General features: G+C 46.5%; 1 protein-coding gene across 1 annotated transcript in view; it reads right to left on the bottom strand.

The window, feature by feature from the left end:
- The window catches only part of ptpn21 (protein tyrosine phosphatase non-receptor type 21), a 124,239-nt gene that overhangs the window by 4,235 nt on the left and 95,969 nt on the right, over nt 1-24,035 (bottom strand). Inside the window, exons 14-18 of the mRNA XM_072494936.1 lie at nt 13,764-13,907; nt 12,173-12,391; nt 11,868-11,996; nt 10,685-10,919; nt 10,394-10,554 (exon numbers count right to left, since the gene is read on the bottom strand). Of these exons, the coding sequence (XP_072351037.1) occupies nt 10,394-10,554; nt 10,685-10,919; nt 11,868-11,996; nt 12,173-12,391; nt 13,764-13,907 (888 nt within the window). The remainder of the gene's footprint in view (nt 1-10,393; nt 10,555-10,684; nt 10,920-11,867; nt 11,997-12,172; nt 12,392-13,763; nt 13,908-24,035) is intronic.

Here is a 24,035-nt window from a genome sequence, read left to right as displayed (position 1 = left end):
GAATCCCTGCCAGTGCCCCCCCCCCCCCCAGAGTCTAGGGCACGACCAGAACATGTGCATGTGATTAGCCGACCCACCGGCGCATCTGGCACTCGTGTCCTCCAGCCCGAAAAGTTTACTCATCCGGGCCACCATCATGTGGGCCTGGTGCACGACCTTAAACTGGATCAGACTGAGCCTGGCACACGTTGCGGTCGTGTTTACTCTGCCCAGAGCTTCTGCCCAAATACCGTCTCCATCTCCCCCCCACCCCCCCAAAGCTCCTCTTCCCACTTAAGCTTCAGGTCCTCAGTCTGTGCATCCTCTGCTCCCATTAGTTCTTTGTAAATATCTGAGACTCTACCCTCACCAACCTCTCCCCTAGAAACTACCCTGTCCTGCCTCTCCTTTGGCAGGAGGCGTGGGAAGGACTGCACCAGTCTGCACACAAAATCCCGCATCTGTAAGTATCTAAAGTCATTCCCTCCCGCCAGCCCGAACTTCTCCTCCAACGCCCTCATGCTCAGAAAGCTCCCTTCCAGGAACAGATCACCCACCCTTACAATCCCAGCCCTCCGCCACAGTCGATACCCACCGTCTATGTACCCCAGGGCAAATCGGTGATTGCCGCAGATTGGGGTCCACACCGATGCTTTCACTTCCCCTACATACCTCCACCACTGGCCCCAGATCTGCAAAGCCACCACCACTATAGGGCTGGTGGAGTACTGCTCCGGCGGGAGTGGCAAAGGCGTCGTAACCAGGGCCGCCAAACTGGTGCCCCCGCACGAAGCAGCCTCCATCTGCTCCCAGACCGACCCCGTGCCCACCATCCATTTCCTTATCATCGCTATGTTGGCCGCCCAGTAGTAGTTGCTAAAGTTCGGCAACGCCAGCCCCCCCTCCAGTGTTCCTTTCGAGCATCACCTTCCTCACCCGCGGGGACTTCCCCACCCAGACAAATCCCAGGATAATTTTATTCAGCCTCTTGAAGGAGGACCTCGGGATGAAAATGGGGAGACACTGAAATATGAACAAGAATCTCGGGAGAATCGTCATCTTTACAGTCTGCACCCTCCCCGCTAGTGACAGCGAGAGCGCATCCCAACTCCGAACCTTCTCCCTCACTCGTTCCCAATCGGGACGGGTTGAGCTTATGCAATCTGCCCCAGTCCCGTGCCACCTGTATCCCCAAGTATCTAAAGCTTTCACCTACCAGCCTGAATGGCAACCCATTCAGCCTACTCTCCTGCCCCCTCGCCTGAATTACGAACAACTCGCTCTTAGCCATGTTCAATTTATATCCTGAAAACCGGCCAAATTCCCTCAGGATTTCCATGATGCCGTCCATCCCCGCCATTGGGTCCGCTATGTATAACAACAGGTCGTCCGCGTATAACGAGACTTTATGAAGTCCTTTGAAGCTCTCAGAGCAATTGCCAGCGGCTCTATGGCCAGCACGAACAACAGTGGGGAGAGAGGGCAACCCTGTCTTGTCCCGCGGTGTAGTCTGAAGTAATCTGATGTTGTCCTGTTCGTCCTTACACTAGCCTCTGGGGCCTGGTATAACAGCCCAACGCAGTCAATGAACCCCACCCCAAACCCAAACCTTCCCAGCACCTCCCACAGGTAGTCCCACTCGACCTGGTCGAATGCCTTTTCCGCATCCATAACTACCACTATCTCTGCCACCCTGCTCTCCAGGGGCATCATGATCACATTCAGCAGCCTTCTTAGATTGGCTGCCAGTTGCCTACCCTTTACGAACTCAATTTGGTCCTCCGCAATTACGTCCGGTACACAGACCTCAATTCTAGTCACTAAGATCTTGGCCAGTAACTTCGCGTCTGCGTTGATCAAAGAGATCGGCCTATAAGACCCACAGGCTTCCGGGTCTTTATCCCGGTTCAGAATAAGTGAAATAGTAGCCTGCGACATCGTCGGGGGTAGGACCCTTCGGTCTCTTGCCTCGTTAAAAACCCTGACCGGACTTCCGGTTGCGGCGATGACCAGCTAAGTCGCACCTTTCGGCACCTCCCGTTTTAACGGACTTTTGGGCTCTTATCGGGAGCCCCAATGGAAATTTTTCACGGCTAAACCCAGTGTGAAGCGACAAAGGAAGGAGTCCCCCCGGGTGTGGATGGAAAGAAGCGATAGTAGTGGCCAGATTGCGGAGGATCCTCTGGAGCAGCGGCAGAGAAGAGAAGGGAGAAGCAAGATGGCGGCTGAGGGAGCCCAGATGGTATGGGGCGCGGAACAGCAGGAGTTCCTCCGGCGATGTGTGGAGGAGCTCAAGAAGGAGATGCTGGCGCCGATGTTGCTGGCGATTGAGGGATTGAAGGAGACGCAAAAGACTCAGGCGATGGAGCTCCGTGGAGTGAAGGCAAAGGCTGCCGAGAATGAAGACGAGATACAGGGCTTGGTGGTGAAGACGGAGACGCACGAGGCACTACATAAGAGGTGCACAGAAAGGCTGGAAGCCCTGGAAAATAGCTTGAGGAGGAAGAATTTAAGGATTTTGGGTCTTCCCGAAGGGACAGATGGAGCGGATGTTGGGGCGTATGTGAGTACGATGCTCCATACTTTAATGGGCGCTGAGGCCCCGACGGGCCCCCTGGAAGTGGAGGAAGCATACCGGGTCCTCGTGAGAAGACCAAAGGCAGGGGAAATACCGCGAGCAATAGTGGTGAGATTCCACCGCTACAAGGACAGGGAGATGGTCCTGAGATGGGCTAAGAAGACACGGAGTAGCAGATGGGAGAACGCGGTGATCCGCGTGTACCAAGATTGGAGTGGGGAGGTGGCGAGGAGGGCGAGTTTCAATCAGGCCAAGGCGGTGCTCCACAGGAAGAAAGTGACATTTGGAATGTTGCAGCCGGCGAGACTGTGGGTTACACACCAGGGCAAACACCACTACTTCGAGACGGCAGATGAGGCGTGAACATTTATTCAAGAAGAGAAGTTGGACGCTGATCCCAAAAGTGGGAGGGCGCTGATCCCAAAAGTGGCAGGAATGGAATATTCGGCTATAGCCATTTCAGATCACGCCCCAACATTGGGTAGATCTAGGAGAGGAGAAGGAGCAGCACCCACTTTAGAGATTAGACATGGGACTGTTGGCAGAAGAGGGGGTATGTGGAAGGGTGAGGGGATGTATTGAAAGATACCTAGAGGTCAATGATGATGGAGAGGTCCAGGTGGGAGTAGTATGGGAGGCGCTGAAGGCGGTGGTTAGGGGGGAGCTGATTTCCATAAGGGCCCACAAGAGGAAACAAGAGGGTAAAGAAAGGGAGAGACTGATTGGGGAGATTCCGAGGGTGGATAGGCAATATGCGGAGGCCCCGGGTGAAGGGCGAGACAGGGAAAGACGGAGACTACACACGGACTTTGACCTGCTGACCACGGGTAAGGCGGAGACGCAGTGGAGGAAGGCACAGGGATTACAATACGAATATGGGGAAAAGGCGAGCCGACTGCTGGTCCAACAACTTAGGAAGAGGGGGGCGGCGAGAGAGATCGGAGGAGCCAGGGACGGGGAGGGAAGGATGGAACAGAGGGCGGAGAGGGTGAACGGGGTGTTTAAGTCATTTTATGAGAGGCTGTATAAGTCCCAACCCCCGAAGGGAAAAGAGGGAATGATACATTTCCTAGACCAGCTGGAGTTCCCGAGGGTTGAGGAGCAGGAGGTGACAGGACTGGGAGCGCAGATTGAGGTGGAGGTGGTGGTAAAAGGAATCGGGAACATGCAGGCAGGAAAGGCCCCGGGACCAGATGGGTTCCCGGTGGAATTTTACAGGAAATTTGTGGACCTACTGGCCCCACTTCTGACGAGAACCTTCAATGAGGCTAAGGAAAGGGGGACACTACCCCCGACGATGTCGGAGGCGACGATATCGTTGATCCTGAAACGAGACAAAGACCCGCTGCAGTGCGGGTCATACAGGCCCATCTCCCGCCTAAATGTAGATGCCAAGTTACTGGCCAAAGTGATGGCGACAAGGATAGAGGACTGTGTCCCAGGGGTGGTACATGGCGACCAGACAGGGTTTGTTAAAGGGAGGCAATTGAATGCCAATATACGAAGGTTGCTGGGGGTGATGATGATGCCCCCACCGGAGGGGGAGGCGGAGATAGTGGTGGCGATGGATGCAGAGAAGGCATTCGATAGAGTGGAGTGGGATTACCTGTGGGAGGTACTGAAGAGATTTGGATTTGGAGAGGGGTTCATCTCCTGTATGGGGCCCCGGTGGCAAGCGTGGTTACAAACAGGCAACGATCCGACTATTTCCGATTACATAGGGGCACAAGACAGGGGTGCCCCCTGTCCCCGTTACTGTTCGCGTTGGCAATTGAGCCATTGGAAATAGCGCTGAGGGGCTCTAAGAAGTGGAGAGGGGTGCTTAGAGGAGGAGAGGAACATCGGGTGTCATTATATGCGGATGATTTGCTGCTGTATGTGGCGGACCCAGTGGAGGGGATGCCCGAGATAATGCAGACACTCAGGGAGTTTGGAGAGTTCTCGGGATACAAATTGAATATGGGAAAGAGTGAACTATTTGTGATGCACCCCGGGGAACAGGGCAGGGGAATAGACGATCTGCCGCTGAGGAGTAGCAGCAAGGGACTTCCGATATCTAGGGATCCAGGTGGCCAGGAACTGGGGACCCTTGCATAAACTTAACTTGACACGATTGGTAGAGCAGATGGAGGAGGACTTTAAGAGGTGGGACATGGTGCCCCTGTCATTGGCGGGTAGGGTGCAGGCGGTTAAAATGGTGGTTCTCCCGAGGTTTCTTTTCGTGTTTCAGTGCCTCCCCATACCGATTACAAAGGCCTTTTTCAAGAAGGTGGATAGGAGTATTATGAGCTTTGTGTGGGCTGGAAAGACCCCAAGGGTAAAGAGGGGGTTCCTGCAGCGCAGTAGGGATAGAGGGGGACTGGCACTGCCGTGTTGGAGTGATTATTATTGGGCCGCCAACATGTCTATGATATGTAAGTGGATGAGGGAAGAAGAAGGAGCGGCGTGGAAAAGGCTGGAGATGGCGTCCTGTAGGGGAACTAGTTTAAAAGCACTGGCGACGGCGCCGTTACCGTTCTCCCCGAAAAAATACACCACAAACCCAGTGGTGGTGGCGACTTTGAAGATCTGGGGGCAGTGGAGACGACATAGGGGAGCGACGGGTGTCTCGGTGTGGTCCCCGACAAGGAACAATCACAGGTTCGTCCCGGGAAGGATAGATGGGGCATTTCAATCTTGGCAGCGAGCAGGAATTGTGAAGCTGAAGGACTTGTTCTTGGACGGGACGTTCGCGAGTCTGGGAGCACTGGTAGGAAAATACGAGTTGCCACCTGGGAATGCATTCCGATATATGCAAGTGAGGGCATTTGCGAGGCAACAGGTGAGGGAATTTCCGCAGCGCCCGGAAATTCAGGACAGAGTGATTTCGTCCAGGACAGAGTGATTTTGGGGGCATGGGTTGGTGATGGTAAAGTGTCCGATATATACAGGGGAATGAGAGACGAGGGGGAGACGATGGTAGAGGAGCTGAAGGGAAAATGGGAGGAGGAGCTGGGGGAAGAGATTGAGGAGGGGCTGTGGGCAGATGCCCTAAGTAGGGTAAATTCCTCGTCCTCGTGTGCCAGGCTCAGCCTGATCCAATTCAAGGTTCTACACAGGGCGCATATGACTGGAGCAAGGCTGAGTAGATTTTTTGGAGTGGAGGATAGGTGCGGGAGGTGCGCGGGAAGCCCGGCGAACCACACCCACATGTTCTGGTCATGTCCGGTATTGCATGGGTTCTGGGTGGGTGTGGCAAGAGTGATTTCAAAGGTGGTGGGGGTCCGGGTCGAACCAAGCTGGGGGTTGGCTATATTTGGGGTTGCAGAAGAGCCGGGAGTGCAGGAGGCGAGACAGGCCGATGTTTTGGCCTTTGCGTCCCTAGTAGCCCGGCGAAGGATTCTACTTATGTGGAAAGAAGCTAAACCCCCGGGCGTGGAGGCCTGGATAAACGACATGGCAGGGTTTATAAAATTGGAGCGAATAAAGTACGCACTAAGAGGTTCGGCTCAGGGGTTCACCAGGCGGTGACAACCGTTCCTCGACTATCTCGCAGAGCGATAAGGGAAAACAGGAAAGACAGCAGCAGCAACACAGGGGGGAAGGGGGGGGGGGTGCATTCGGGTTTTTGGGGGTTTTTGTTTTGTTACATGCTAGTTGGTTATATTTATTTTTTCAGTGTTACTATTTCTTTTTTTTTTCTTCTTTCTTGCTTCTTTGTTTTCGGCACTTGCTGTTAGTTAATATATTATTTAAATAACGGTCAATGTACATTTTGTTACAAAGTTATAAAAATGGAAAATTCTTTTTGATCGAAAAACTTTAATAAAATATATATATATATATTTTTAAACCCTGACCAGCCCCGGCCCCCCTACCTCGGCAAACTTTTTGTAAAACTCCACCGGATACCCATCCAGCCCCGGGGCTTTACCCAACTGCATGACCTTCAGGCCCCCCAGTACCTTTCGATCGCAACCAGGGCCTGCAGTCCGTCTACCAACCCCCTATTGGGAAGGTCAGTCCGTCCAGGTATCATTTCATCCCCTCCGGTCCCCTGGGGGGGTTCCGAAGTGTATAGCTTACTATAAAAGTCCCTAAACACCTTGTTCAGCCCTGCTGGGTCCCCCACCAGATTTCCCTCCCCATCCGCTATCCTTCCCATCTTCCTAGCCGCTTCTCTCTTCCTTCGTTGTTGCGCGAGCATTCGGCTGGCCTTCTCTCCATGCTCATATATCACGCCTTTTGCCTTTCTAAGCTGCTCTACGGCCTTGCCTGTAGTCAGCACCCCGAACTCGGCCTGCAGCCTGTCGTTTCCTGAGTAACTCTGGCCTCAGGGACTTCGCGTAGCTCCTGTCCGTCCGTAAAATTTCCTGAACCAGTCGGTCCGTTTCTGCCCTGTCTGTCCTGTCCCTATGGGCCCGGATTGCGATCAGCTCCCCTCTCACCACTGCCTTCAGTGCCTCCCAGAGCACTGCTGCTGAGACTTCTCCGGTATCGTTCACCTGCAGGTAATTCTGCATGCAACTCCTGAGTCTCTCACACACCGCCTCGTTCGCTAGCAATCCAACTTCCAGCTTCCATTGTGGGCGCTGGAAGCTATCCTTACAAATCCGTAGGTCTACCCAGTGCGGAGCACGCTCCGATATGGTAATTACCGAATATTCTGCCTCCACCATCCCGGACAGCAAGTCCCTACTCATGACAAAGAAATCAATTTGGGAATACACCTTGTACACATGGCAGTAGTACGAAAACTCCCTCGTCAACGGCCGGCTAAGTCTCCATGGATCAGCTCCCCCCATTTGCTCCATAAACCCTCGCAGTTCCTTTGCCATCGCTGGCAACCTGCCCATTTTTGAAGACGACCGATCCAGGCTCGGGTCCAGGACTGTGTTAAAGTCTCCAACCGTGATCAGTTTGCGTGAGTCCAAGTCGGGGATCTTCCCCAGCAACCTCCTGATAAAATCCACATCGTCCCAATTAGGGGCATACACACTGACCAAGACTACTCTCACCCCTTCGAGCTTACCCCTAACCATAATGAATCTGCCACCCCCGTCCGCAACTGTACCCTCCGCCTCAAATTGAACCCTTTTTAAAATCAGGATCGTGACCCCCCTAGTCTTAGTGTTGAGCCCCGAATGAAAGACCGGGCTAACGCAGCCCTTCCTCAACCTAACCTGGTCTGCCACTTTCAGGTGCGTCGCCTATGGCATGACTACGTCCGCCTTCAGAACCCGCAAATGCGCGAACACACGCATCCTCTTCACTGGCCCATTTAGCCCTCTAACATTCCAGGTGATCAGCCTGGTTGGGGGCACCCCCCCCTTTGCCAATCAGCCATCCCCTTTCCTTGGCCAGTCCCCCAGCCATGTGTCGTGCTTCCTCTGGCTCGCCTCCTGGCTGGCTCCACGCATGACCTCCTCACTGTTGCCCCATGTCCAGTTTCCATCTTCATCAGCAGATCAACTCTTTCCCCCCCCCCCCGACCACTCAACCGCTGCTCTAGTCTAACTGTATGAATTCCCCCCCAACTGGCTTCCGTTGACTAGTCCACCCAGCTAGCCTGGTGGCTCCCCGCTTTGGCGCCAGCGCATCTCTCATCCATTGTTCCCTGGCTCCCCTCCCCCCGGCCCATCCATACCACTTCCCCAAACCAGCCCTGCTTAAACACATACTCTATACAAGTCAAAGACATCCCTGACAATAGTGCAATTTAGATCAAACAGATAGAGATAAGAAGTACCAGGCACTCTCAGTCCTACCCCTCCACACACAGAAAAAGATTGCAAACAATTCCCCCAAAACCCCCATCATAACCACACCTTTTTAGCTATTTTCTTTTTTCTTTTCCCCCTACCAAACCTCCAACCCAACAAGAGACCCCAAAAAGGAAACATTTAGGAAAACCACGAAAACGAACAAGAAAAACACATCGCAACCAAAATACATCAACCTAAAAAGGTCGAAAAAACGAAAAGAACGGATCCAAGCATGCAGGCATTTCTCAACGCGAGAGAGAAACAAAATAGACTTAAAAGTTCTACCATGAGTCCAAGAGTCCTCAGCTCAGAGCCCATCGCCTCCTCGGGTTCCTCAAAATAGTGATGCTGGCTCTCATATGTAATCCACAGTCGCGCCGGAAAAAGCAGTCCGAATTTCACCTTGTTAGTGTACAAAATCTCCTTCACCTGCCGGTAGCCTCCCCTCCTCCTGGCCACCTCAGTGCTCAGGTCTTGGTAAACACGCAAGGTACTATTGTTCCATGTATAGCTGTGTGTGCTCTTGGCCCAATGCAGAACCCGCTCCTTGTCCAGGTACCTGTGGAACCGGACCACCATCGCTCGTGCGGGAGCCCCTCGTCGCGGCTGCCTCACCTGCGCTCTGTGTGCCCTGTCCACCAGCGGCGGGCGAGGAAACACCTCATTTCCCCAGCAGCTTCTGAAACATACGCGGCGGCATCCAGCCCCTCAGCCCCCTCCAGGAGGCCAACAATTCTTACATTCTGCTGGCGAGATCGGTTGTCCAGATCCTCCAGCCTTTCCAGGAGCATTTTTTGCTGATCCCTCCGCCTCCGAATCTCCACGTCCGCCACCGTTTGAAAGTCTGCCTGCTCCTCCACCGTCTTCTCCAGGTTCTGGAGCTTCTCAGCCTGATCATCGAGCCTTTTTTCCCCAATCGGTCCATCGACTTCTGGAGCGGCTCCAAATTATCGTGCTTCAGAGCTAAAAATCCCTCCTGCATGGCCTGTAGCAGCTGCTCCATTGTAGGCTGGGCGGTTGGCACCTTGCTCTGGACACCGGCCATATTGGTCTCTCTCACAGCCTCCACTGTGCCCTTGTTTGACCACTTCTTCTGCTGTTTACGGTCCCTCCGGCTTCTTAAGTCCATACAACTCTGTATGGGTTCAGTGCCTGAGTACTATTGCTTTCCAGTTCCGCGCTCAAAAGCGCAAAAAAGCCGGGGGAAAAGGTCCAAAATCCGACCAAAACGGGAGCCACCAAATGTGCAACCTACTCCCTCATAGTCGCCACCAGAAGTCCTTGGGAACTATCTTATATGCATGGCCTCTAGTTATTCTCTTGCCCACAAGAGAAAACATACTCTCTGCATCCAGTCTACCAAAAATCTATCAATTTTAAAGACCTCTATTAAGTCAATCCTCACCCATCTTTCTCTATCCCCCACTCTCTTCAAAGAGACCCACCCAATATGACGACTAGAACTACATTCAGTACTCAAATATGGTTGAAACAAAGTTCAATAATGGTTTGGTGCATCTTCCCTACTCTTCAATTCTATTCCTCCAGCAATAAAGCCAAATGCTTGTTTTTTTTTCTTTAAATGGCAGCGCTAACTTCTGGCTTAACTTTTAGTAATTGAGTGGTGTCCAGAACAGAGGCACAGATTCAGACTAAGAGGTAGGCCAGGATGAGGAGAAATCTCTTCATTCAAGAGGGTGCTGAATCTTGGAATTCTCTACCTCAGAGGGCTGAGGAGAGAGATTGATAGATTTTTAAAGCTATCAATGGACATGGGTTAATGCAGGAATTTGGCATTGAGCTAGATCAGCCATGAGTGACTTGAATGGCAGGGCTTGAGGGATCGAATGGTCTACACATGCCCTTATTTCCTATGTTCCTAAACACCACAGTAAATTGGGTTGAACTGCTGCTGGGTAAACCCATAGACTAACAATACAAATGCAGTTAAGCAACTATGGTCAATGAGGTAATGACACTATCAAGGTTAAGGAAAGGCTTACATAAATGTAAGGAAAGTGGAACTCATCTTGAATTTATCATAGACAGAGACTACATACCAGGGCAGGTTCAATAAAAGGGACAATCTTACCGCATTGTGTTCCAGGCAGCCAATCATAATTTCCGATAAAATTACAACACCAGTTCTTCCAACACCAGCACTGCAGTGTATAAGTAAAGGTGTATCCAGATTTTTACTGTCTGTTGTACTATTAGTATGACGACGCACTGACTCAATTTCATCCAAATAAGCTGTAATGGCAATGGTAAATTTAAAAAATCCAAGTTAAGAAGAATCATTTATACAAGTGGTACAAATTGCTTCAGTATAAACAGTGTTTTTTCAAACTTAAAAGGTTAATCAGAATTAAGTAGAACTTACATCGGAATCCCTTGATATCTTCTGGGCAACCATTTTCTGGCCAGTCTGTATACTGTAAGTGCCATACAGTCCTCTCTTGCCCATTCAATAAATGTTTAATTTTCAACCCTGTGGTTGCATAACACCCAGAATCTGTTCGAAATCTTGTGGTTATTTTGAATCTTCCATATGTGACAGAGTTATTCCTGGAGCCGAGTCGAGGCCAATACCGAACACTCTTCTCTTTCCCTCCCTCCTGTAACAGAATTACAATATAAACAACTTCATTAACCCTGGAGAACAATCCAATTTCTGAATTAGGATGCATAGTCCAAGCAATCGTATTATGAAATGAGTTTGGAAATCTTTTATGCAACCATTAAAAATAAATTCTATTTGAATTACTAATTGATTGATTGCTGGCACTTGGGGCAAAGGAGATATAAAGATAAGCTGGGGGGGGGGGAGCAGGATTAGGTTATTGAGTTGGATGATTAGCCATGATCATAGTGAATGACAGAGCAGGCTTGAAGGACCGAATGGCCTCCTCTTGCCCCTATTTTCTATGTTTCTATGATAAAAAGATGCACAATTTTGTAACCACTTTTACAAAATTTAAAACAAGGAATAAATGATTTGAGAGGAGAAATACTGGAAAGACAATACTTTCAAACCACATAAATATTCAGTCACACTGAAGTAAAATCCCAATGGCTACATTAAAATTATCTGCTCAACATAAACAGTGACACATACAGCTAGATTCTCCCTTCCGTGGTGGGAAACAGCAATTGAGACTGTTTCCAGGTCCTAAACTTGCCTATGTGGCCAACAGTATGGGAGTTAAGGTGATGTCCCCTTAATTATCATGGAGACAGGTCCCAAAAACAGCAACAGGAAAATGGTACATAAGCCAACATTGCCATTTTTGGGCCCCAACTGTCCTATTCCATCCCAGGCGGGATCAGGATATCCAGCCACTGTGTCTAACAGAAGTATGCAAAAATAAATATCAACGCTCCCTTTCCTATTTGGCAGTCCTCAGTGCAAATCAAGTGGATGAGGCTTGACTGAGGTGCAAATTCTGGTAGGACCCAGAAACATCAGGCTTTCACTTATTCAGGATGTCTAGTTCTATTACTGTATCTCATTTGTACACAGAAAATGCAGATATTAATTTTAAAGCTAAAGACATGAGAAGTACCTCTTCTATGGTAACCATGGCAATGATTGCGACTCCTTGTTCCCATACCATTTGCCAAAAATCAAGACAAGTGGTCTGGAGTGGTCCTTGTGTAGCAATGTAATTCCATTCCTTGCCTTCAACTACCACCTGTAGTGAAAAAATGAAAGTTATCTGACAGCCATGGGAAAGTTAGGAAAAGATTGTAAATTTGTAAGAATTCTAGCTATGCTCAAACTTAAATTAAATGGAATTTGCAAAAATGTCACACTTGTGGCTTTCCTCAATCAATTACAAAGCAAACACCAGGTATAATACTCATGTACCTTTATATGAGATGCATTTATGTAACCAGTATTGTTCTCTTTTGTAGGCACCAACTCCACCCTGTTATCGTCATAGGGAATAACATCTGGAAATCGATTTCTTTCAGCATTTTCGGGCAATAATGCTATGGTACACTCCGCTGCTGAATTTTTCTTTTGAACTCTTTCATATTCCGTAAACACCATTTTCTGTTCCAGGCGCAGTTCCAAAATTTTGCACTAAAAATGCAAAACACACTTACAAGAACCAAGATAAAAGAAAATTACTGTGGATGCTGGAATCTGAAACAAAGTCATCTTTTGACAGAGTCATCCAGACTCGAAACATTAGCTCCCTTCTTTCTCCACAGATGCTGTCAGACATGCTGAGATTGTCCAGCATTTTGTTTTTCTGACAAGAACCATTTTAACTTGAAATTAAACTGCAGTAATGATGTCGTTAGACTGCTTTTTCGGAGGGTCGGTGCAGGCTCAATGGGTCTCCTTCTGCACTGTAGGGATTTTATGGATATGGATTTCTATGAAAATTAGTAGTGACACCGGCTGAAAATGTGTGGGCTGTTAAGGAATGGGTTAAGAAACATTCCAATTAGATGTCTCATTGATCCAATAAGTGGCATTGATATGTAAAGATGCTACATGTGGGCTTTGAGGCATGTGATGATAGAGCTTGGTGCTGAGTGTGTTCAAAGAAAAAGAAAGGTGTTTGGGAAAAGGAGCAGATCTCTTGACTCTTTACTCAACAGCAGCCAGGGGCGAACATGGGCAAAGGGCAGGTAAGGAAGGGATGAGGCTTGACCATGGCCACCACACTCTACTGACTCTCCATACTATAAGTTCCGACATAAATAGACCTGGATGAAATCTGATAGCATCAGGTATAATACTGTTGCCACCCATTGATTTGCATTTCAGTGCAGGCCATTTCCTTAATAGGAAAATATCAGGAACACAATTTTTTAAAAATGACTGGAACTATTATCTTATTTGTAGATATTTCAGATACACTGTCATTGTAAAAATACTGAAATGTACACGGGGAAGGACTTAATATTTGCAACCCCCCCCCCCCATAAGAGTCTGAAATATCTACAAATAAAATATTTCTATGGAAATATTTTGGAAATAAATGTAAGTCTCCGATATTCTCTCTTTTCCCTCCTTTACCTGAAACAGAATCAGATTGGCTTACCATTTCATGGGGATTGGGGAGTCTGCAGTATCTCATTTAGGTGATCATATGTAGTTGTTACAAAGAACATGAATAAATATGGCAAATGTCCAATTCTATTTCATCCAACACTCCGTTCACAGATGCATAATTCCAAAAGGAACTCTAAATAAGAACTAGAAATTCTGGGCAATTTTCCTGCAGAAATGCCAGTTGTATTATATTCACCCACACAAAACCTCAGTATTATACCATATTATGCAATTATGACTTCATTATTTTTGTAACTAAAAGCAGAGTTTAGCTACTGCTGGCAGCCAAAGTTTCAACAAATATTGTGCCTTTAATAGTTCAATCTTCAGACAATTAACAGTCTCATGCTCTGAACAAATAAATAACATGAATGATATTAAGCCATACCCTTTCGTCGTATGATGTCTTGATAGGCTCATCTTTAATAGCATCAGCTAAAGGCTTTTGAAATGGTGTTAATCCATTTAATTCTGCCATCTTCAATGGTCCAATTTTCCTAATATCAGACACACGAGTTCCTTTTCGCGTATCCTTCAAAATTGAAGATAAAATATAAGTGTTAAGCAATCAAGAACACATTTATTCTCGGTGTACAGAACCTGCACAGCAAAATTCTGCAAGAACCAGGAAGTCAGGTATAATAAATCGCTAACTGAGCACAACAGTGTATAGCTAAAAATAACTCTCAAATGGATGCACCATATTCCAAACGTAGGAGGATAGAAAAATTCAGATGGCCAAAGCTGATTTCTAAAATGTTTGCACTCAAGTCAGATTTTTTGAAGACAATCTACATCGTAACCAAAAATATTAACTATACATCTTAGCAAACTATTCACTGTTCTTTTTCACTTCTCTTCAAAATAAATAGCACAATGTCAAGGGTTTTTTTGATTGAGAAAAGGGCAATGACATCAGAATTGAAACAGAAGGTAACATATTGGGGGTGACAGAACTATTAATAAAGTTGGACAGTCAGCCGTTCAGCAGGAATACGATCCAGAGTACAAGTGGGTCCCATCAGTAAGAGAAGTTCAGAGAGGGCAGGAAGGGAGATGGAAGAGAAATTTGAAAAAGAGGCAATTCAGGGTTGGAGAGAGAAAACGCAAGAGGAAGTTTCTCCAGTGAGCTAAGGGAAGTGGGGGAGGCAGAAGAAGCAGCTGAATGCATGGTCTTGACTTTTAAGCAAAATAGTCCATGAGCTCCTTGCATTTACCACCGGAGGTGAGAATAGAGGCACAGGAGAATGGTTTAAGAAGATGGCTTGTGTTGGAGAAAAGAAACTAATATCTTTGCTAAAATATTCAAAACTCATCCAGGAAGGCAATGGAGGGAAGAACCCACTAACACAAGAGTCATAGAGTTTTTAGCACAGAGACACTTCGGCCCATCGTATCTGTGCCGGCCACCAAGCACCTATCTATCCTGATCCTTTTTTCCAGCACTTTGTCCGTAGCCTTGCATGCTGTGGTGTATCAAGTGCTCATCTAAATGCTTCTTAAATGTTGAGGGTTCCCACATCTACCACCCTTTCAGAGAGTGAGTTCCAGATTCCCACCACCCTCTAGGTGAAAAGGTTTTTCCTCAAATCCACTGTTCCTTGCTTTAAATCTATGTCCCCTGGTTACTGGCCCCTCAACTTAGGGGAATAGTTTCTTCCGATATACCCTATGTCCTTCATAATTTTGTACACCTCAATCGTTCCCACTCACTGCTCTCAGAAGAACCACCCCACCCTATCCAGCCTTTCATTATAACTGAAATGCTCCAGCCCAGGCAACATCCTGGCTAATCTCCTCTGCACCCTTTCTAGTGCAATCACATCCTGAATGGCCTCCTTCTGCACTGTAAATTCTATGATTCCTATTGTGTGGCGACCACACCTACACTCAGTTCTCTAGCTGTGACCTAATGATACAGCTCCTTCAGAACCTCCCTGCTCTTATTCTATGCCTCAGCTAATAAAGACAGGTATACCATATCCCCAACTACCCCTCCTGCTGCTGCCTTCAGGGAGCTATGGACATGCACCCAAACATCCTTCTGGTCCTCTGTATTTCCTAGCTTGCTATTTACCACACATCAATTTTTGTTTCATCTGCCAGCTTGCTGATCATATCTGAACATTCCTTTTTTAAAATAAATTTAGAGTACCCAATTCATTTTTTCCAATTAAGGGGCAATTTAGCGTGGCCAATCCACCTACCCTGCACTTTGGGCTGTGGGGGCGAAACTCACGCAAACACGGGGAGAATGTGCAAACTCCACACGGACAGTGACTCAGAGCTGGGATCGAACCTGGGACCTCGGCGCCGTGAAGCAGCAGAGCTAAACCACTGTGCCACCGTGCTGCCCATCCACAACATTCCTGCCTAGATCATGTACCCTACAAACAGCAAGGGAACTAGCACCAATCCCTGCGGTACACCACCGGACACAGGTTTCCGGTCACAAAAACAACTTTCGACCAACACCGTGCTTCCTGCCACTAAGCCAATTTTGGATATAATTTGTTAAATTATCCTGGATCCCATGAGCTCTTACCGTCTTAATCAGTCTCCTATGTAGGACCTAGGGAAGTTAGTGTAAGCCCACTATTCAAAAAAGTAGATAATGGGGAACTATAAAGACCAGTGAGATGAACATCAGTAGCACGGAAGTTGCTAGAGTCCATTATCAAGGATTTCATAATACATTTGGAAAGCAGTGGTATAATCAGATAAAGTCGGCATGGATTTAGGAAAGGGAAATCATGCTCAACAAATCTACTGGAATTCTTTGAAGATGTAACTTAAAACATAGAACATTACAGCGCAGTACAGGCCCTTCGGCCCTCGACGTTGTGCCGACCTGTGAAACCACTCTAAAGCCCATCTACACTATTCCCTTATTGTCCATATGTCTATCCAATGACCATTTGAATGCCCTTAGTGTTGGCGAGTCTACTACTGTTGCAGGCAGGGCATTCCACGCCCTTCCTCCTCTCTTGAGTAAAGAACCTACCTCTGACATCTGTCTTATATCTATCTCCCCTCAATTTAAAGCTATGTCCCCTCGTGCTAGACATCACCATCCAAGGAAAAGCGCTCTCACTGTCCACCCTATCCAATCCTCTGATCATCTTGTATGCTTCAATTAAGTCACCTCTTGACCTTCTCTCTAACGAAAACAGCCTCAAGTCCCTCAGCCTTTCCTCATAAGATCTTCCCTATACCAGGCAACATTCTGGTAAATCTCCTCTGCTTCCTTTCCAATGCTTCCACATCCTTCCTATAATGCGGCGACCAGAATTGCACGCAATACTCCAAATGCGGCCGCACCAGAGTTTTGTACAGCTGCAACATGACCTCATGGCTCCGAAACTCAATCCCTCTACCAATAAAAGCTAACACACCGTACGCCTTCTTAACAACCCTCTCAACCTGGGTGGCAACTTTCAGGGATCTATGTACATGGACACCGAGATCTCTCTGCTCATCCACACTGCCAAGAATCTTACCATTAGCCCAGTACTCTGTCTTCCTGTTATTCCTTCCAAAATGAATCACCTCACACTTTTCTGCATTAAACTCCTTTTGCCACCTCTCAGCCCAGCGCTGCAGCTTATCTATGTCCCTCTGTAACTTGTAACATCCTTCCGCACTGTCCACAACTCCACCAACTTTAGTGTCATCTGCAAATTTAATCACCCATCCTTCTACGCCCTCCTCCAGGTCATTTATAAAAATGACAAACAGCAGTGGCCCCTAGTCTGAACATTTCCCATCAACCACCACCCTTTGTCTTCTTCCAGCTAGCCAATTTCTGATCCAAACTGCTAAATCTCCCTGAATCCCATGCCTCCGTATTTTCTGCAGTAGCCTACCGTGGGGAACATTATCAAATGCTTTACTGAAATCCATATACACCACATCAACTGCTTTACCCTCATCCACCTGTTTGGTCACCTTCTCAAAGAACTCAATAAGGTTTGTGAGGCACGACCTACCCTTCACAAAACCGTGTTGACTATCTCTAATCAAATTATTCCTTTCCAGATGATTATACATCCTCTCTCTTATAAACCTTTCCAAGATTTTGCCCACAACAGAAGTAAGGCTCACTGGTCTATAGTTACCGGGGTTGTCTCTACTCCCCTTCTTGAACAAGGGGACAACATTTGCTATCCTCCAGTCTTTTGGCACTATTCCTGTAGACAAAGATGACTTAAAGATCAAAGCCAAAGGCTCAGCAATCTCCTCCCTAGCTTCCCAGAGAATCCTAGGATAAATCCCATCCGGCCCAGGGGACTTGTAGAGTTGATCAGGGAGAAATTTGTTAGACATACAGCCATGCTGACTATCCTTGATTAATGCTTGCCTCTAAAAATGGTAATTCTGTCCCTCAAGAATTTTTCCCAATAATTTCTCTACCGCTGACGTTAGACTTACTGGACTGTAATTACCTGGTTCTTCCCTACTTGAATAATGGTACCACATTAGCTATCCTCCAGTCCTCTGGCACTTCCCTGTGGCAAGGATTTGAAAATTAATGTCAGAGCCCCTGCAATTTCCTCTCTTGCCTTACAATAGTCTAGGACACACCTCATCTGGGCCTGGGGATTTATCCACCTTTCAGCCTGCTAAAACCACCTCCCTCTCAATGCTAATCTGTTCAATTATATCACAGTCCCCCTCTCTGATTTTGATATCTACATCATTCTTTTCCATAGTGAACAGATGCGAAATACTCATTTAATATCTCACCTCCACCTTTCGGCTCCACACACAGGTTGCCACGTGGCCCCCAATAGGCCCTACTCTTTACCTGGTTACCCCCTTGCCCTTAATATACTTATAAAACACTTTGGGATTCTTTTTTTCCCTTGCCAGTGTTTTTTCATGCCCCCTCTTCACACTCCTATTGTATTTTTTAAGTCGCCCCTTCACTTTCTATACTCTTTTAAGGCATCCACTGTTTTCAGCCCTCTGTATCGGCCATAAGCCTCCCTTTCTTTTTCTGCTCCAATCCACATATCCCTTGACATCCAGGGTTCTCTGGATATTTTGGTCCCACCCTTTAACTTTACAGGAACATGATAGCTTTACACTCTTCCTACTTCCTTTTTGAATGACTCCCACTGCTCTGATGTGGATTTTCCTACAAGTAGCTGCTCCCAGTCCACTTTGGCCAGATTTGTCTTATCCTATTAATTGGCCTTCCCCCAATTCAGAACCAAAATTTATTTCTAGTCCAGCTTTGCCCTTTTGCGTAACTACCTTAAGTCTTATTGAGTTATGGTCACAATCACCAAGATGCTCCGCCATGTCTGGCTTCATTCCCTAAAATTAGGTTAAGTACCGGCCCTTGCCTTGTAGGACCTTCTACGAGCTGGGTCAAAAAGCTCTCCTGGACGCACTTAAGAATTCTGCCCCATCTAAGCTTTTCACACTCCAACTTCACCAATATTAATTGGGAAAGTCAAAGTCACCTACTATTATGACCCAGATAATTACAGACCCCCACCCCTCACCAGCACAAACAAACCTCCCTGCAAGGATATTGATCCCATTCTGATTCAGGTGCAACCTGTCCGACATGTACAGGTCCTACTTCCCCAGAAACAGACCCAGTGATCGAGGAAACTAAAGCCCCTTTTCCTGCACCATCTCTTCAGCCACGCATTCATCTGCTCTATCCTCCTATTTCTATACTCTTCCTATATTACGTTATGATCCAGCCAAATCTGGCGAAGGTTCATTTAAACCAGTTGTGCACCAAAGACATTTAAATCTACGTCCCTTAGACTTGAGAGTAAAGGTCAGAAGTATTCCAAAGCAATGGCCAGGATGAATGCATGTAATGGCTTTTAATGGGGAGGTGGCGGGCAAAGATATTGGAAATGGTGATGGAAAAGGCAATTATTTTTTTAGCCTGCCTTCTAACATTTTTCTTTTTCTAATTTGCAGGCCTGGAACAACAATAAAACCAACATTCCATGAATCAGGATGAACCTCTCATCAACATCTGGAAGCATCAGTTCAGCTATATACTTTCCAGAAGATCTAGTTGACAAATTTGAGAAGGTAGCATTGGCGATTCATACTACAAAAGAGAGCAGGAACAAACAATGGTGGAACACGAGCTAGCAATTTGGTCATGAGGCTGTTATCAATAACAATGCACACATTCTGAAATGCAGCTGTATGGGGAACCTGACAGCTGTGTCAACCTCCTATTCTTGGATAGGAAAGTGCTGACCATGCTGACTGATGAATCTGTCACTGGATACCTATGCAGCCAGCCCATTAATTGAGACAGCAAAACTAGCCTGCAATAAGTTGAGGCAAAAAAGCTTGGGAAGCTGGTGACCTTAACTACCACTGGCAGTAGCACAGCAATACTTCAGGTGCCCTTGCAGAAAATGGCAAAGCTATGTAACTTTGTAATGGTGTACCTGCTTTAGCTTGTAGACGTGCAAAGGCATGCAAATATAACTGATGGCACAAAGTCAGGTGCATCCAGTAACACTCGGCTGTTCATTTGTCTCCCCTGACTGCCCTCTTTCATCTTGTACCACCTCAGTCAAGAAATACTATATTGGGGACATATCTAATTAATCTGAATATATTCACCACAAGTGTCTTCATGCCTTGTGGTTCCTTCAGTTCTTTTTCATGTGCCATGTTATTGTCGTGTTCTGCTAAGTTTGGTGAATGTTTCACCTGCAGTCAAATTTCTAGTGACTTAGCATGCTGTGCGGATCTGCACATTCTCCCAGTGTCTGCGTGGGTTTCCTCCAACAAGAGAGGCGTGCTTGTTAGGTGAATTGGACATTCTGAATTATCCTTCAGTGTATCTGAACAGGTGCCGGAGTGTGGAGACTAGGGTATTTCCACAGTAACTTCATTGCAGTGTTAATGTAAGCCTACTTGTGACACTAATAAAGATTATTATTATTAATGGACTATCTTTTTCAGGGCATCAAAGCTACTGAGCAAGTACATGTTGCATTCCCTAAAATAGGTTCCAATATAATTTTAAAATTCTGAAATAGAAGATCTATAATAGAAGTATTAAAGGGGTACTGTAGTTATTGTTACCAAAAGAAACCTGCAACGACTGCTCCACTTTAACAGAGCCCTGTACAGGGAGTTTCACTCGCATCCATTGAAAATGGTTTTTGGCGCAACAGTGCACAATCTTGCAAAATCTGTGAAACTGCATGCATTCTGGGGCCTACATAGGTCTTTGTCACAAGATGTGTCTCATAATACAGCCAGCAGAAAATAATGGGTGCTATACATGCCTAAAACCTGCTCACCCAGTTCTCCAATGTATGTTTCTTTGCTGCACAAACATTAAAGTTGAAGGGGTATAACTATATAACTTATGCTATAAAAATGATCAATATTGGTTTTAAATTAACAGCTTCAAAGTTTTCAACAACACGACATATTAAACCTTTTTTATGTACTCAAATTCACGCATACAACTGTCTCTGCAACACCATTGAATGGTTAATGTTTGCGACAGAAGTATTTTCACATTTTCCTCTGACCTATGAAAACTCTTGCCAAAGATGTTGTGAATCTGTTCACAAGTAATTTCGGGGGTTGGGAAAACATATCACATACTTTGTTTTTCAAACCAGCAAACGGTCAACTTCAATGGAATAAAAGAGGGTCTAGCCAGAATAAAATGGAACCATAATTTGAAAGGAACTATAATGGAACAACGAGTGATCGTAAAAGGACAGTCCAATAGGATGGGAAAGTAGGGTTAGGCTTCCCAAACCTGCTGTATTATTATTGGGCGGCGAATGCGTAGAAGGTGCGGGGTTGGAGCAAGGAGGGGGGAGGCTCTGTGGGTAAAGACGATGGTGGGCTCGTGTAGGGGTTAGGGTTGCAGGTGCTGGCAACGGCATCTCTTCCGATGGCTCCAGGAACGTATTCAGTGAGACCAGTGGAGATGGCCACATTGAAGATCTGGAGACAATTTAGGCAGCATTTTAAGTTGGGGGCCAGGTCCGGGGAGGGGGGGGGGGGGGGGATGCGAGGTTTCGGAGATTGGACAAGAGGGAATTAAGGAAATTAAGGCCGATTTACGAGCCTAGAGTTGGAAATATGAAATATGGGTTGGCGCAGGCGGAAGGGTTTGGGCACATGCAGGTTCAGGACTTTGCGCAAAAGATTTTCCCGATAGTGCTGGCTCTGTCCCTGCTGGAGACAGTGTTGGCAGTGGTGGGGTGGGGGAGAGGGTGCTTGAGACGGGGGTTGTTTGGTCGATCTACAGGAGTAACCCGGAAAAGGATAGGGTGTCCATGGAGGGGATTAAGGCAAAGTCGGAAGAGCTGGGGGTGGGGGTGGTGCGCGCACGCGCGTGCTGGAAGAGGGACTGTGGTGTGAGGTGCTGCGGAAGGTAAATGCCTCGATGTGCGAGGTTAGGGCTGATACAGCTGAAAATAGTATACATGGCAAAATCAAGGATGCGCCACTGTTCAAGGTGGTCGAGGATGTCTGTGAGCAATGTGGGTGGGGCCCCACGAACCATGTTCATATGTTTTGCCTGAATGGTGATGCCCGAAGCTGGAAAGGTTTTGGAGGACGGTCATCTTGGCGGTCTTGCATATGGATGTGGAACCTGGTCCCCTGGATGCCATATTCGGGGTGTCAGACCGGCCCAAGTTGCAGGGTGTGGTCTCTGATTGCTCATAGGCGGTACTTGATGAGGTGGAGGTCAGCTTCTCCACCCTGTACCTCAGCGTGGCACGGGGACCTGCTGGAGGTTTTGATCCTGGAGGTGAAGTTCGAACGGAGGGGGTCGAAGGAGGTGTTCTATAATTGTATAAGTGGGAAGAAGGGGCCCACAATGTATAGCTGGAAAATCACCGCGCATTGCTTTTTCCCCTCTTCTTATCGTCTGATTAGTCTGGTCACTCGCGGTTGGTACGGAAAGATCGTCTCGACGAAATCAAAGGTCAGTCTGGGGATTAGCAAATTAAACTGATGGGATATCATAATTGATAGTTCAGTTTTGGGTTAATTGTGTTGTTGACGACTGATGTGATTTCAGCAGATATGGGGTCAGTTAAATAAGTGTTTTTAAATCTGAAGATGGTTCAACTCCATGTGTGAGTTCTGATTCGGCTTGGGTTAGGTTATGGGTTGATGGGACATCTAAAATTGAAGATGGTTCAACTCCATGTGTGAGTGATTAAGCTAAAATTGTACCCTTGGACTGTGGTGGCGAAGGGCGCAGTTCTGAGGACTAGTTGAGATTGTGGGGAATTGCTTGGATAAATTTAAAGACAAGAACATCCATAGAGCTAGATGCTGCATATTGGTTGAAGCAGAAGTCTCTCAAAGGGTTAACAGCAGCAGCCAAAGTTAAAGACGACAGACAGTGCTTCTCACTCAGGCCTTGAGATAACAGCAGCAGCCTGTAGTGTAATCGGATACCTTTCCTTTGAGTCAGTGAACTCCAGCAAAGTTACGTTTTGAATTAATTAAAGGAAACCAGTGGGTTTCTCCACCTCTTTGATAAAAGTTATTATTTTCGAAAGCAATTGATTGAAATTGCCAGAATCTTAAATTTTACTTACTTGAAATAATGTTTATCTCATTTTATTTGTGAATTAATAGAAACTTAAAGAAGATCACTGACCCCATTTTAAAAAGTGTAAATCTGGAGATGACAGTTGACTTTGCCAACATTTTTGAGAATGTAAGAAAAACTTGTTAAAAGAAAAATTGTTAAGATAAAGAATTAATTTTGTAAATGTTATACAAGTTTGTGTTAAGCAAATCGTAAATTTAGTTCTGAGTTGAGATCAGAGCTAAGCTTGCAAGTTGCAGTAATTCAATTTGAATTTTCAAACATTTTAAGTTTTAAAAGAACAATGTTAGGACCTTTTCAATCGTTTTGCCAAGGGAAAAAAAATTGCCATTGGTTATAAATAAGCAAATAAAAAAAATAAAAAATATATATATTTTTAAAAAAGAGCCAAAGTATGAAAGCTAAAGAGTTAATTAGATTATGGAGACAATATTGTCAAGAGGAAAGAGATAAGATCATGTTATCAAGTTGGCAGGACAATGCCCTTAAAATGGGAATTCCAATTAGTGAACAGGGTAACCAAAAAACATTACAGGTCTTGAAAAAGGAACGTGCATTCAAAAAAACGCGCAAGTAGAGACAGGAAAGGCTCGGGTCAAACAAAAGATGAGCTACGTAGTTCAATGGCTGGCCTTGAATTGACAGAAAATGATCAATTCAATAATTTAAAATTGTCAGTAAAAGTTCCAACTGCACCTGTAGCATTGTCTGCACTAATTCCAGAACCACCAGAGTATAATAATTTATATCCAGTCACTGCTCCCCAGATTCCAATCATGCCAGTAACTCCAGCCCTTTTGGTTGATAGTGTGGGTCTCGATTTACCATCTTCACGATCAGTAGAGAAAGAGGAGCTCTGTTCCGCAAGCCCAGTTAGCTCTAGGACCAGATCTCGGACAGCAAGAGAAGGGCTTGATCCTAACCAGAAACAATTAAGCATACCACCAAAATCCCTCCAGACCAAGAGGAAACCGCAAATTTCGAGAACAAAGGGAGCTGCAACAGATGATTTTGAAGAGAAAGAACTCCCTCTAGTGACAGGGAGGGACGTCGAAGTCTTGG

Source organism: Scyliorhinus torazame, chromosome 2 (genome assembly GCF_047496885.1).
Source record: "Scyliorhinus torazame isolate Kashiwa2021f chromosome 2, sScyTor2.1, whole genome shotgun sequence".
NCBI lineage: Eukaryota > Metazoa > Chordata > Chondrichthyes > Carcharhiniformes > Scyliorhinidae > Scyliorhinus > Scyliorhinus torazame.
This window is presented reverse-complemented; position numbering and strand designations above follow the sequence as displayed.